The sequence below is a fragment of the Rhipicephalus microplus genome, chromosome 3 (assembly GCF_043290135.1).
Source record: "Rhipicephalus microplus isolate Deutch F79 chromosome 3, USDA_Rmic, whole genome shotgun sequence".
Lineage (NCBI taxonomy): Eukaryota > Metazoa > Arthropoda > Arachnida > Ixodida > Ixodidae > Rhipicephalus > Rhipicephalus microplus.
In genome coordinates, this window is record NC_134702.1 from 150,791,526 (window position 1) to 150,804,077 (window position 12,552).

Consider the following 12,552-nt stretch of genomic DNA (forward strand, 5'->3'; position numbering starts at 1 on the left):
ACAACATACTTCGCCATTTTGTCACCACTTTTACCAACGTTATGCACCCTGTTGGGAGAATTACAGTCACTCGCAAATGTTTTTAATTTTGCACTTTTTAACTCGGCTCGCTCATCAGGAGCCGTAGCCACGTGCTTCTGTTCCGCAACCCGTCTATCAACACAACCACTATCGGCAGCGATAATTCCCCCTAAATAACCTAACAGCACGCCATTCAAGCCTTGGCGTGATAGCTTTGATTCTGCTATCCAAGTATGACGGTCATACAGCAGATAGGTGTTTAGTCATCAAAAAAAGAAACTAATGGTGCCCTGCATGAAGCTAGAAAACTGATATGCCAGTGTACAACAAGATAAACTTCCAGGCCAGGGTCACGCCGTCAGATGATAACTTTTGGCATTGCTCATGTTTACTCCTCTCACACCCATGGTCAATTAGTAATGAGGCATTTAAGAATTTTGTCTTTAAAAATTGGCAGATCCCACGTACAGTGGGAATCGATGATATGCAAAGCACAAATGAGAAAGGTTGATATGTCATTTTAAAATCCGCAACGTTACGAGGGGGAGGTAAAAGATGCCGTACATGAGTTCCGTGTCAAGATTATCATGTTTGAATGTGTCATTTACTTTTGTGATTTATTCACGTCACGTGATACCAAATTTAGCACATGTGGAGCTAGTGAAACACTCGCGAGCACGCTATGAGCGTGGTATGTTTTCATGTTCTTACATGACACGCGTGTCAGGATTATAATGTCTGCACCAGTCATATACTTTCGTCACCCAATGACGTCACTTAAAACCAAATTTTGTATATGTTGAGCAAGCAAAACGGCCGCGAGCGCATCATGAAGGGCCCATTATATTCTAATGTAGCGTTGACGCACACACGCGCTGGACACAGCGACGCTGCCTAAGCAAAACGCGAGCACTCTAGAGTCTAACGCCAGGCGTGACCGGTGCGACCAGCGTCCATCGGCATGACTGGTGCCAAATGCGACATGCTGCATTTTGCACTGATGCGTTACCCCCGACAACACTGCGTCTCCCTCTTTTCGTGACGGGGGGACGCCGGACGCGCTGAAATGCACATGCGTCAAAGCAACGCTGTACGGCGCGCGCCGGCGAGTATATGGCAGGACCGGCGCCTGGCATCGCAACGCCGGCGTGACGCATCGAAATGAATGCCAAATAATACCAAATTTGGCATGTGTAAAGCTAGCTAAATGGCCGTGAACGCATCATGAGTGTGGCATGTAGTCATGTTCTTACATGACAGGCATGTCATGATAATCATGTTTGTATGTGATATTTACCGATGTCATCCGTTCGCGTCTCGTGATACCGAGTTTGGTACGTGTGAAGCTAGCGAAACGGCCGCGAGCGCGTCATGAGCGTGGCATGTACTCATGTTGTTACATGACACACATGTCATGATTTTCGTGTTAGGGTCTTTCGCTTGTGTTCGCCAAGCACTCATGTCATACCATACCAGTTTCGCAACATGCCATGTGACCGAAACCACTGGAAGAGCTGCAGGACCATGAAATGTCAATCATGACATTCATGACATCTACATGACGATTTCATGTTATGACTAGTCAAGTACGTTCTTCATACAGTCATCCTATGCCATACCAAGTTTGGTATCGATACCATTATCTAAACGGCCAGGAGAGCTAAATGCCGTAGGCAGATAGATAGATAGATAGATAGATAGATAGATAGATAGATAGATAGATAGATAGATAGATAGATAGATAGATAGATAGATAGATAGATAGATAGATAGATAGATAGATAGATAGATAGATACGCTCAAAGTCACCAAAGTTCGCTAAGGAATGCTTTGCAGCTAAGGGTACACAAAAGCAAGGACAAAGAAGCAGGCGGAGTTTGGTCCATTTCCCGTAACAGCCTAGCGCGCGGATGACGTCACACTGAACAGTTCACATCGCGTATGGGCACAATGTTTCATTTCGCGGCTGTACCTTGTCATACGGCTCTTATTAATTGGTCGGTCGACATCCGTGTACTGTTTTTTTTTAATTCGAATGATGCACACCATTCTGGAAACCCGACATTGTTTCAATTAGTATAACGACTGCTATGAACAAGTGCCTGAGGTACCCGCGCTCAAAATGTCGCCACTAATGTTGACGGTCGTTTGCATGGAAGTGCACGAATCAAAATTACGCTTATAAGACACAAAATGGGAACGCTGGAAATGACACTACGTGCATGTGTGTGCTCTTACTTTATGAAAAAAATTTAAAGGAATTCCCGCCTCGATAATACTTTTTCGCCGTCTTTTTGTCTCTTTTGTAAGTGAGCTGTCCTAATAGATCACGCATCCGCACAAACATGCACCATGGCATTTCATGAATTGCAGACACTTCTCAAATACTTTGAACAAAAAAAGTATTTATTCTTTCTCTTTAGTTCACTGCACTTAACTGAGGAGATGGTGAAGGTGGAGAGAATATAGCAGAAGTACCATCATAGCGCAAAGAATATTTATGAACGCTGAGAAATACGACTCCGGTCGCCTTGTCCAGACCTTGCAGCTGAAGCGTGCCCATCAATGACCCTCTATCTGACGTCCGCTATGTTGTACATGCCGTAAAGAAAGCACATCACCGTTCCGGCTGACACCAGGCTTTAAATGTAAAAAAACAATGTAACCCTTCACACCCTCGCTCTGAGCGGGCCAGTATTAGGACAACATCTGTTCTGTGTTGAAATTCCCTCCGCCATTGTCCGCTGTATGTTGCAACAACATTGGCCGCCATGTTGGTATCTAGTAGTGTCATTTTAGTTCGCCGTTGAGAAGCGAGAGTCGTGAGAGCTTCATGCGGACGCCACCGTGATGGTCACGTCTGCTCGTTGATAATCGCCATTGGTGGCTAGCTTGCACCAAATTGGAACTTTTAAGACCCTTGCTGGCGATGAAAATTTTCCTTAGGCTCCATGGCTACCTACTTTCCAGCTAGTTCAAAATTCCGAACTGGAGGATTTAGCGGCCAGTTTGCAGATAAAGCAGCAAGAACTAATGACGACGTACTACTTAATGCTTTCAAAGTTTTCTGCCGTGCCGGCCTATACGCACGCATGTTCTTGCCCGGTCAGCAGGCTAATGTGCATGCAGACATCCCTACCCAAGACGCGTCGCACCTCCAAATATGCAGTGACAAGTTTACAAGCATGTTGGTGAGTGCGTACACGCTGCTTACGTGGCCCGCTATCCACGTGACACCGCGCGCCAGTTTCAAATGCTGAAGCACACTTTGTGCTCATGTGTAAAATCGACGAAAACAAAGATCTATTGCAAAATCAGGCGACACTTGTCGTCTTCGAGCACGTTTCACTACATGAAGCTCGGATGATGTAATGCTAGTCCTGCTAACCAAAATGAGCCTCCGGCTTCAAGAGAGCACTAATTTATTATCTGATCGGCTTCATTGTTTAAATCATTACTCTTTATCTGGTGAAAACATCTTTGCACAGGAGCTATGTGCATGAATACGGAAGCTTTATTAATTTATCATGCATTTTGAGTTACCTCTAACCTAAAAACAAGCGAAATTTTGCTGTTATTCTGTTTTCGCGTATGGAAAGGTATATTTTTCATTATTTAATAGTAGACTTTGATCTCTATAAAACCACTGCTGTTCTATTTGGCTAGACATTTTGCCATAAAAATAAACGAAATTTTTGCTTTTGGAGACCTTCAGCTTGAGTTTTTGATCCCTTCATGATCTAGGCAACGGCAACCCTGTGCACCGATTTCCGTGGCGATATGCATGGTGGAATAAATTCTTTTGCTCCATGGCGATACGCTCCGACAGTCTCATGAGTGACCTAGTTAATTGTCGATGAACTGTGCAGGTGCGGTACTTGCAGGCCTGGTCTTAAATGGCAGGTTTCAGTAAGACTTGCGCATTGCGAATGTGAGGTTCTTCTTCGTCTATGGGCGCCTGGTCCTGGACGGATTCCTCAGCATGACTGATTGGCGACGCAGCTCCGCACTGTCCACATACAGCGCCGTCTCAATGCGGCTATTCGTGCGAGACGATGACCTGTTCACGTCATACAGTTCGCGGTCAGCGATGTCTCGCAGCTGAAGATATCGCCTGCTCAGTGCGACGACCAGGTCCTGCAAGAAACCATCACGAAGGAAAAGGGTGATGCGGGAAATTCCACACTGTTGATAGCACACTGTTCGTTTCATAAGGGTGATCCAAATCAGATCAGAGAAATTTCTCGTTAGCGATGTGTCCCCGGCGCAAAAGTTCATTGTGGGGCACTCTAAAACGCATAACGATAATCACCTGTTTAGCAGCTGCGATTACCTATGTTAATTATTTAGCATGAAAGTGGTTCGACTTCATTAAATTATGAGGGGTGACTGGTGTTGCGTGTTTAAAGAAAAATGGTGAGGCACTTCATAATTCTGGCTCACTCCCACCTTTTAAAGTTCGAGGTATTTTTCATGAGCTGTAATAACCTTGAGTATATCTATCTATCTATCTATCTATCTATCTATCTATCTATCTATCTATCTATCTATCTATCTATCTATCTATCTATCTATCTATCTATCTATCTATCTATCTATCTATCTATCTGTCCGCCCGTCCGCCCGTTTGTCTGTCTGTCTGTCTGTCCGTCCGTCCGTTCGTCCGTCCGTCCGTTCGTTCGTTCGTCTGTCTGTCTGTCTGCCTGTCTGCCTGTCTGTCTGCCTGTCTGTCTGTCTGTCTGTCTGTCTGTCTGTCTGTCTGTCTGTCTGTCTGTCTGTGTGTTTAGCTAGCTAGCTAGCTGCTTACGTCTGTTTGCTATTGAGACCGCTCGGTAACTTGTGGTCAACCAAAAAATAGCACGGCAGTGTAAGATTGTTTGCAGGATATGTGTAAGTGGTCTTGACATGAATAACGTGAAAATCCCGCCGCGTACTTTGTAAACCCTTTCTTTCAGACGCATGTTGCACAAACTCGTAATCCATAGGCCACAAGATATGGGTGTGCGCCACAAGTGATTGACTCTTTTTATCAACTCAGGAACAATGAGAACATACACTGGTAATGCAAGTGCGAGTGCGTTAAATGAACTGACATAGGAAACGTTGACACGAAGAATGCAAAGAATAAATATCAGCTTCACATAAGAAATCAAACTTAAGCATTCTGCGTCCCAATCCGGTATTCCTCAAAGCCATGCACGCCAGGTCCCTGAACTAATTCGGGAAGAACCTATGCCAATGCAATGTTACTGAAAAGTCAATAGTGCGGCCATAGTGTTGGTTATCTAATTAAAAATTTCGAAGTTGCAGGCGTGTAAAAAGATTAGCACACCTTAAGGTTTCACCTTTAGGAGTTGAAAGCGATAAAGACGTCCTGTTTTTAGTGCGTACTTCAAGCACTTAGTGAATGAAACATTTACAAACTTGCCATGCACTCGCTACAGTGCCCTAAGGGAATAGGTGCAGCAGCGTGTGTACCTTTCGTAGTGGGTGACCGGCTTTAAACCACGAATTCATAATGATCATCATATGTGCGGACGCTCACTGGCATTGGGCGCTTGTACCATGCAATATTACTTCAATACTTCAAGTTGAACTGTGAAGCGCGCACACAAGACGCGCTTGTTTGTAAAGAATGAACTACCTTCCCTGCATTTACAAAAACAGGAAGTTCTTTTCACTCTATTCAAAAGCAGACTTGTGAGTGGCCATGTAGTCAACATGCACTTGCCATGCAAACCACCCGGGTTTAATCCCCACTCGGACCCAAATGTCTCTAGTGCTGTCTCCACCCTGACACGGAATTTTTTTCATTTATTTTATTTGCAGCGTTTTCAATTTTGGTCATGCATAAGACGATGATTTTTGGCTAACAACCAAGTACGCCAACATAGGCACCGATGCCAGAACTTCTGCGAAACGAGCTTTTTAACGCTATCACGTTAATGAAGATTACATGTTGTGTACTCCTGTGATGCAGGCGTCACATCGGGTTAAAGTCCATTCTAGTTAAGTGTCATCAGCCAAAGCCACAGAGCGCTTTTCACGGCTATCTTCCTCGCAAGTATAAGTGGTACGTATCAGCTTACCACTTCTGGTGTTGGTGACATCCAAGTCGCTGTTGTCATCATTACGCAACTCTTAAACTACTGGTTATAGAAATCAAATGTGACTGTTCAACATATGTCTATGCACACGATGTTTTAACATCTCTGTATTGACATTTCCTAACATGTCACTCACTAAGTTTCTACCATCGCTTGCTTGCCACTGCATGCTTCATGTGAAAGCAAATCCCAAATTACGTGGGATTTGCCGAAACTAGGGACCGCAGCATCAGCTTTTAAGTTTAAACAAAATGGGTCAAACTTTAACCCGGTTCATACAATATTTAATAATTAATGAGAACCAGATACGGGTACTTGATACGGTGCATGCATCGATCAAACTTTCTTACAACCCTGGTGCACTTCGATTATTGTTAAATTTATTTTGTAAGTCCCCGATATGTTCAAAGAGTCATGTTCGCTAATCTTTGCATGTAGTCTAAAGTAAAGACTGGCAACACCACCGTAAAAAATGCTCCTACATACCTGGTAAGAAAGGCGCCGACCTGTACCACAGGCGTCGTCGAACTCCCAGTCGTGGAAGCACGATGAACGCTACAAGTCAAAGAATGAGAGTCAGCCGCCATACAGTAAACACCAATTAGCTTGCATTTGAAATCTGGAAAGCTGCTTGCGCGTCACCGTGAATCATTTTCATTTGCAGCCATACCGCCGGGTGTTGCATTGTTTTCAAGCGTCGAGAGCCTTTCGTTAAGCAGGCACGGTGTCATTCATGTACACCCTGTACTAGGAAAATAGATTACATCCTGCTGTTTGTCTTGAGTCTTTGCGAATTTGGACACATACATAACTCTCGTTAATGGTACACGTTAAATGTCTAACAGACAATCGTGCCCACCTCGACTCTTCAAGGAGTCTACGTAAGAATATTCAGAAACGAGTTAACATATGTAAAATGTTGATACACAGGGCAAGTCACGGCTGACAAAAAAAAGCAGCAGATAATATTTTTTCCTCAGTGAGGACATGTGTCCCCACTTGGAATTGCAAAAAAAAATCATTCCTTGCTGCAGGGCCGATGTCAAGATTGCAAAACACGACCAAATAACACGTCATAGTCTCAAGGTGTTGTTTCTAATTTTGCGAACCTTTTTATTAGGCAATCTATATCACCCAAATTATATAGTTCACAGATTAACCCAACACAAAACGCGTGAAGTGTAGAATACTAGTATTAACTGGAATATTTAATTTTTTGATATTCATGCAGTTGTATTCAATGCAAGAAATTGCACCTTTTGATTTGTTTTACCCGACATTGATGATATTACAGGTTCAGCGACGTCTGGAAAAATCGTGTAAACACTGTTGCCATTACAAGTCTATTTCTTAAGAAATTCTATTCCTTATAAATTTTGCAGACTTTTTAGTGCGAAAATTGTGTGCCCAATTCTTGGGTACTTGGCTTTGTACAAGCGCACAACTCATGATTCAGGACAGCATTCATATCCAGCTAACTTAAATTGATAAGAACCATGTTGCGATCTACACGAAATCAATGAATAGCAGCCGGAAACGCAAAGTGAAAACGTTGCCAGCGTATGACGTATGCACAAGTATGATTACGCGTACCGCACACCCTGAGCACGGGATACTCTTTCAAGATATTGTAGATTCAGTTCAAGAAACAAGTAAGGGCTGCATTTCCCTTTAAAAAAAGCACCACCTGTCCATACACCGGCCAGCTCTCTTTGCGTTGTTAAGGTAACAAGTGTAACGCACCCGACTGGACGTGGTAATCCCCTTGCGCATTCCTTTCTTGGCAAAGTGCATCTTGTAGCACAGGCGCAAGCACCTCGCTGTCGGAAACAAGTTGAGAGGAGGCGGTGCGCCAGCGTTGATATCCAAGTACGAGATCCATTGCGATGACCGGGCGAATATCCACTCTGTATAGGCATTGCCCTGCGTGAAAGTACTGCTGTTATTTTAGGGGCGAAGCTCCTTAGGGCGTGGGCTGTGCGTCCTCTGTAGCCTGTATGTAGCCACCTCTAGTTTAGTTCTTGCAGTGTTCACTAGATGGTGGTACCGTCCCCTGTATGTACCGTCCCCTGACGACTGAGTGAGTGAGTGTGGTAGAGGTCGGACGTGTTTTTGGAGAGCTCCGGAATGACAGCTACAGATAAGTGTTTTTGCATGTTTCCAGCTTGCCTCTGTCTGTAGCGTTATGAGAACGTAAGGCGCTAGCGTAAAGCTTGATTAGGTCTATTACGGTGTACGTTTTTTTTAGTATTTTGTACTGTGTCTTTTTTTCTCCAGCCACCACGTGGCTGAGGTCTGCGCGTAGACCGACCACGTGCATGCGCAGGTGCTGTGAAGTGTAGAGTATTTATTTATTATTGTGGTTCTTTTTGGCTTAGACCAGTGTATTTTAGTACAGTTTTCTAACACGTGGGCATCGGTAAACTGAGATAGCCATGGTCAAAAAGACCGTAAAGTGTTCAGAGTGCGGGGTAGGTTGGAAGGTGGAAGTTAGTGCGGAGGAGAAAGCAGAAGATGACGCCAAGTGTAGACAGTGCGAGTTCGAGGAGAAAATGAAAAATATGATGGCGGTCCAGAGTGGGCTCATGGAGAAAATCGCAGAGCTGGAGAATGCATTGGCGAAGGAGCGAGAGAAAACGTCAGCCATGGAAGAAAGGCTCCGGTCAGCCGAGAAGGGCCTATCGAAGGTCGTGAAAGGGAACGAAGACGCAGGTGACGGCGGAAGCATTATGGCGACGACCCCCCGTGCGGGAGAGATGAAGGAAACAGGCATGACAAAGGCAGATACATTGGCCACAGGGCCCAGCTACCGGGAAGTAGTTTTGAGGGAGGGAGGGAGCAAACCAGCAGCCGTGACTCACGCTAGTCACCTAGTCAGCAGCCAGGTGCAGGTTTCAGAAGGAATGTCTGAACAGGTCATCATCGCCGGTGACTCAAATTTAGTCCGATGCGCAGCGGCAATCAAAGAAAGGGTGAAAGGCGACAAGAGAGTTGCGATAGGGACGTTCCCAGGACAAACGCTGGGGACAGTAATGAGTCAAGCGGGTGAACAACTCGCAGCTAAAGCTAACAATCGTAACCTCGTTGTAATTGCGGGAGGGCTAAATGACGTCCTGAAAAAAGAAACGTCAGGACTAGCGACGACCTTGGCGAAAGGGGTGGATGACATGCGCGCCGTGTCCCCCCAGGTGCAAATTGTAGTATGCACAGTACCGGAAGTACCAGTACGCAACGTCAACCTGCAAAGAGCGGTTGTCGACGCAAACAAAGAGATATGGCGAATTAGTCGAGAGAAGGGTTTCGAGGTAGTGGATTTAAACAGGGAAGTGCACAGGTGGGGTGGATTCCAAAGAGACAAGATTCATTTCGATAAGAGGCTTGGACACGAGGTGGGCTGGCGACTGGCAGGACGCGCAGTAGCTTTTTTGGGGGGCTCACGGGCCCTTCGGAGTCCGGGGTAGCTTGTAACAGGGAAAATAACCAGGAGGACGCTTTGACAGGTAGAATTGCGAAAAACCAGAAAAAAGGTAAAAGAAAAAGGAAAAAGGCGCGTGTTGCAATTAGTTACATAAACATACAGGGTGGCAGAAAGAAGGCAAAATGGTTAGAGATTGAGGAGCAGTTAAACAAAGAACAGATAGGCGTGTATGCGGTTACAGAAACACACCTTAGAGACTTGGAAGAGCCACCACATATTGAAAATTATGTTTGGGAAGGGTGTAACAGGACCATATCGGAAAAGAAAGGTGGGGGTGTAGGAATGCTTATTCATCGCGGAGCCAAATGGGTTAGAGTGAAACAGACGTGTTCAGAGCACCTCTGGGTTCTGGGCACAGTAGGTGGAAAGGAAACGTGGCTAGGGGTAGCCTACTTGTGGACGGGGAATAACTGCAGAGAAAAGAATCAGGAGATAGTGGATTGCATGAGTGCGGATATTAAGGAATTTGGTAATGGGGCCGAAATCATCCTTCTAGGGGACATGAATGCCCACATACATGACCTTGACGGATATGCAGACACCAATGGGAAGTTATTACTAGATCTTTGCGAGCAACATAGTCTGGAGATAGTTAACACGGGGCCTAAATGTGACGGCCAGATCACATGGGAAGTCGGAAACAGGCATTCAAGTATTGATTATTGTCTCATGACTGAAGGAATTTACCACAAACTGACAGAAATGAGGATAGACGAGGAAGGCATTAACAGCTTGGGTAGTGATCATAAACGAATAACATTACAAATGGGATACGAAACTGAAAATATGAGCATGGAAACAAAGTCTGGCAGCTCGTATTTAAATGACAAACAAATAATAAATATAGCCGCAAGAGTCGAGGAAGAAGTAGGCGAAATACCAGGCAAGGACTGGGAGTATAGTGAGCTGTTACATCTAATGACGAAGGAGATAGGGAAAGAGAAGAAAACTGTTTGCTGGAAAGGAAAAAGGAAGCCAAAAAGTTGGTGGAACAAGGAAATCCGGGAGGCGATCGAGAAGCGACGCGAAGCATCACGGGAGCATAGAAAGGCAAAAAAGGAGAAGCGGCCGCAGGACGAAGTCAAAAAAATATGGGAAATATATTTAGAGAAAAAATCCCTTGTACAGAAATTGGTAGAGGCAAAAATTAAAGGTGAAAGTGAACGCTGGATGACAGAGATACACGAAAAAAAGGAGGCCGCGCCTAGGATTTTTTGGAGCCACATAAAGGCGCTAGGTAGGAAGTCTGTCACAACGCAACAACATATTCTAGATGAAGGAGGAAATCAATTGGAAGGGTACGAAGCGCTAGGTTACATCCAAAAGGTAACAGCCGATTCGTTTCAAAAGAGCGTCCAGGGGATCTCCCCGGTGAGTAAAAGTGTGGCGGAGAAAGCAACAGAGGAAGAGCTAGTACTTGATAATTTCAACTGGAAAAAGGCCGAAGGAAAAATTCCAAAGCGCACTGCCGCGGGTTTAGATGGGATTCCCGTTAGCCTCATTAACGAACTAGGACATAACACTAAAGAAGCATTGTTAAAAGCAGTAGAAAAAAGCTTAAAGGACGGACAAATACCGGACAGTTGGCGACAAAGTAGAATGAACTTAATCTATAAAGGCAAGGGAGAAAAGGACAAGATTCGCTCGTATAGACCACTAACCATTACATCGGTACTATACAGGTTGGCGATGCAAGCAGTAAAAATGAAAATAGAAACATGGGCCGAACATAACGATATTTTGGGAGAACTTCAGAACGGATTTCGAGTCGACAGGCGGTTAGACGATAACCTGTTTGTTCTCACTCAGTGTATAGAAATATCTAAAATAGAGAATAGGCCCTTGTACGTGGCTTTTCTAGACATCACTGGGGCATACGACAACGTTAATCAGGAAATTTTGTGGGATATATTGAAAGGAATGGGCATGGGCGACGACTGTATACAGCTTTTGAGGGAGATATACCGAGAAAATACAGTTTGCATAGAGTGGGAAGGAATGCGTAGCAAAGAGAACGTTGAGGTTAGCAAGGGTCTGAGACAGGGATGTCCTTTGTCCCCGCTGTTATTCATGCTGTACATGGTGAGTATGGAAAAAGCGCTAGAAGGTAGCAACATTGGTTTTAATCTGTCACACAAACAGGGCGGCATGATGATTGAGCAGAAGCTTCCAGGTTTATTTTATGCGGACGATATCGTCTTATTTGCGGACAGTCGAGATGATATACAGCAGCTGGCGAATATATGCGGAAGGGAAGGTGAAGCTCTTGGACTAGGATTCAGTGTAACGAAGTGTGGATTGATGGTATTCAATGATCCCTGTGATCAGACGGTGTCCATACAAGGCCAAGAAATACCGAGGGTAAGCGAATACAAGTACCTTGGAGTATGGGTAAATGAGAGTGATAGATACATGGAGGTACAGGAAAAAGCCACGGCAGCAAAAGGAAAGAGGAATGCGGCAATAATGAAGCACAGAGCGTTGCGGGGATACAATAGGTATGAGGTGCTTCGAGGTCTGTGGAAGGGTGTAATGGTTCCAGGGCTTACTTTTGGGAACTCAGTGGTGTGCATGAGGGCAGAGGTGCAATCGGGAATGGATGTAAATCAAAGGACTGTGAGACGCCTCGCGTTGGGTGCTCACGGGAAGACGACAAACGAGGCTGTAAAGGGCGATATGGGGTGGGCAGGTTTTGAGGCGAGGGAAGGGCAGAGCAAAATAAGGTTCGAAGAAAGGCTAAGAAATATGAAGGAGAGTAGATGGGCAGAGAAGGTGTTCCGTTATTTGTATAGGAAGAGCGTGGACACACAGTGGAGAAAAAGAACTAGAAGACTCACTAGTAAATATACGGCTGGTATTGTAAGCCATATGTCAACAAAGAGCGTTAAGGGAAAAGTCAGGGAGGCGGAGAGGATTTACTGGATGGCAGCTATGGAGAAAAAACCG

General features: G+C 44.9%; 1 protein-coding gene across 1 annotated transcript in view; it reads right to left on the reverse strand.

Annotated features, from left to right (window-relative positions):
• Positions 1-3,969: 3,969 nt before the first annotated feature.
• Positions 3,970-12,552, reverse strand: part of LOC142803002 (short transient receptor potential channel 3-like) — a 45,350-nt gene continuing 36,767 nt past the window's right edge. Inside the window, exons 9-11 of the mRNA XM_075888099.1 lie at positions 7,872-8,051; positions 6,615-6,683; positions 3,970-4,158 (exon numbers count right to left, since the gene is read on the reverse strand). Of these exons, the coding sequence (XP_075744214.1) occupies positions 3,970-4,158; positions 6,615-6,683; positions 7,872-8,051 (438 nt within the window). The remainder of the gene's footprint in view (positions 4,159-6,614; positions 6,684-7,871; positions 8,052-12,552) is intronic.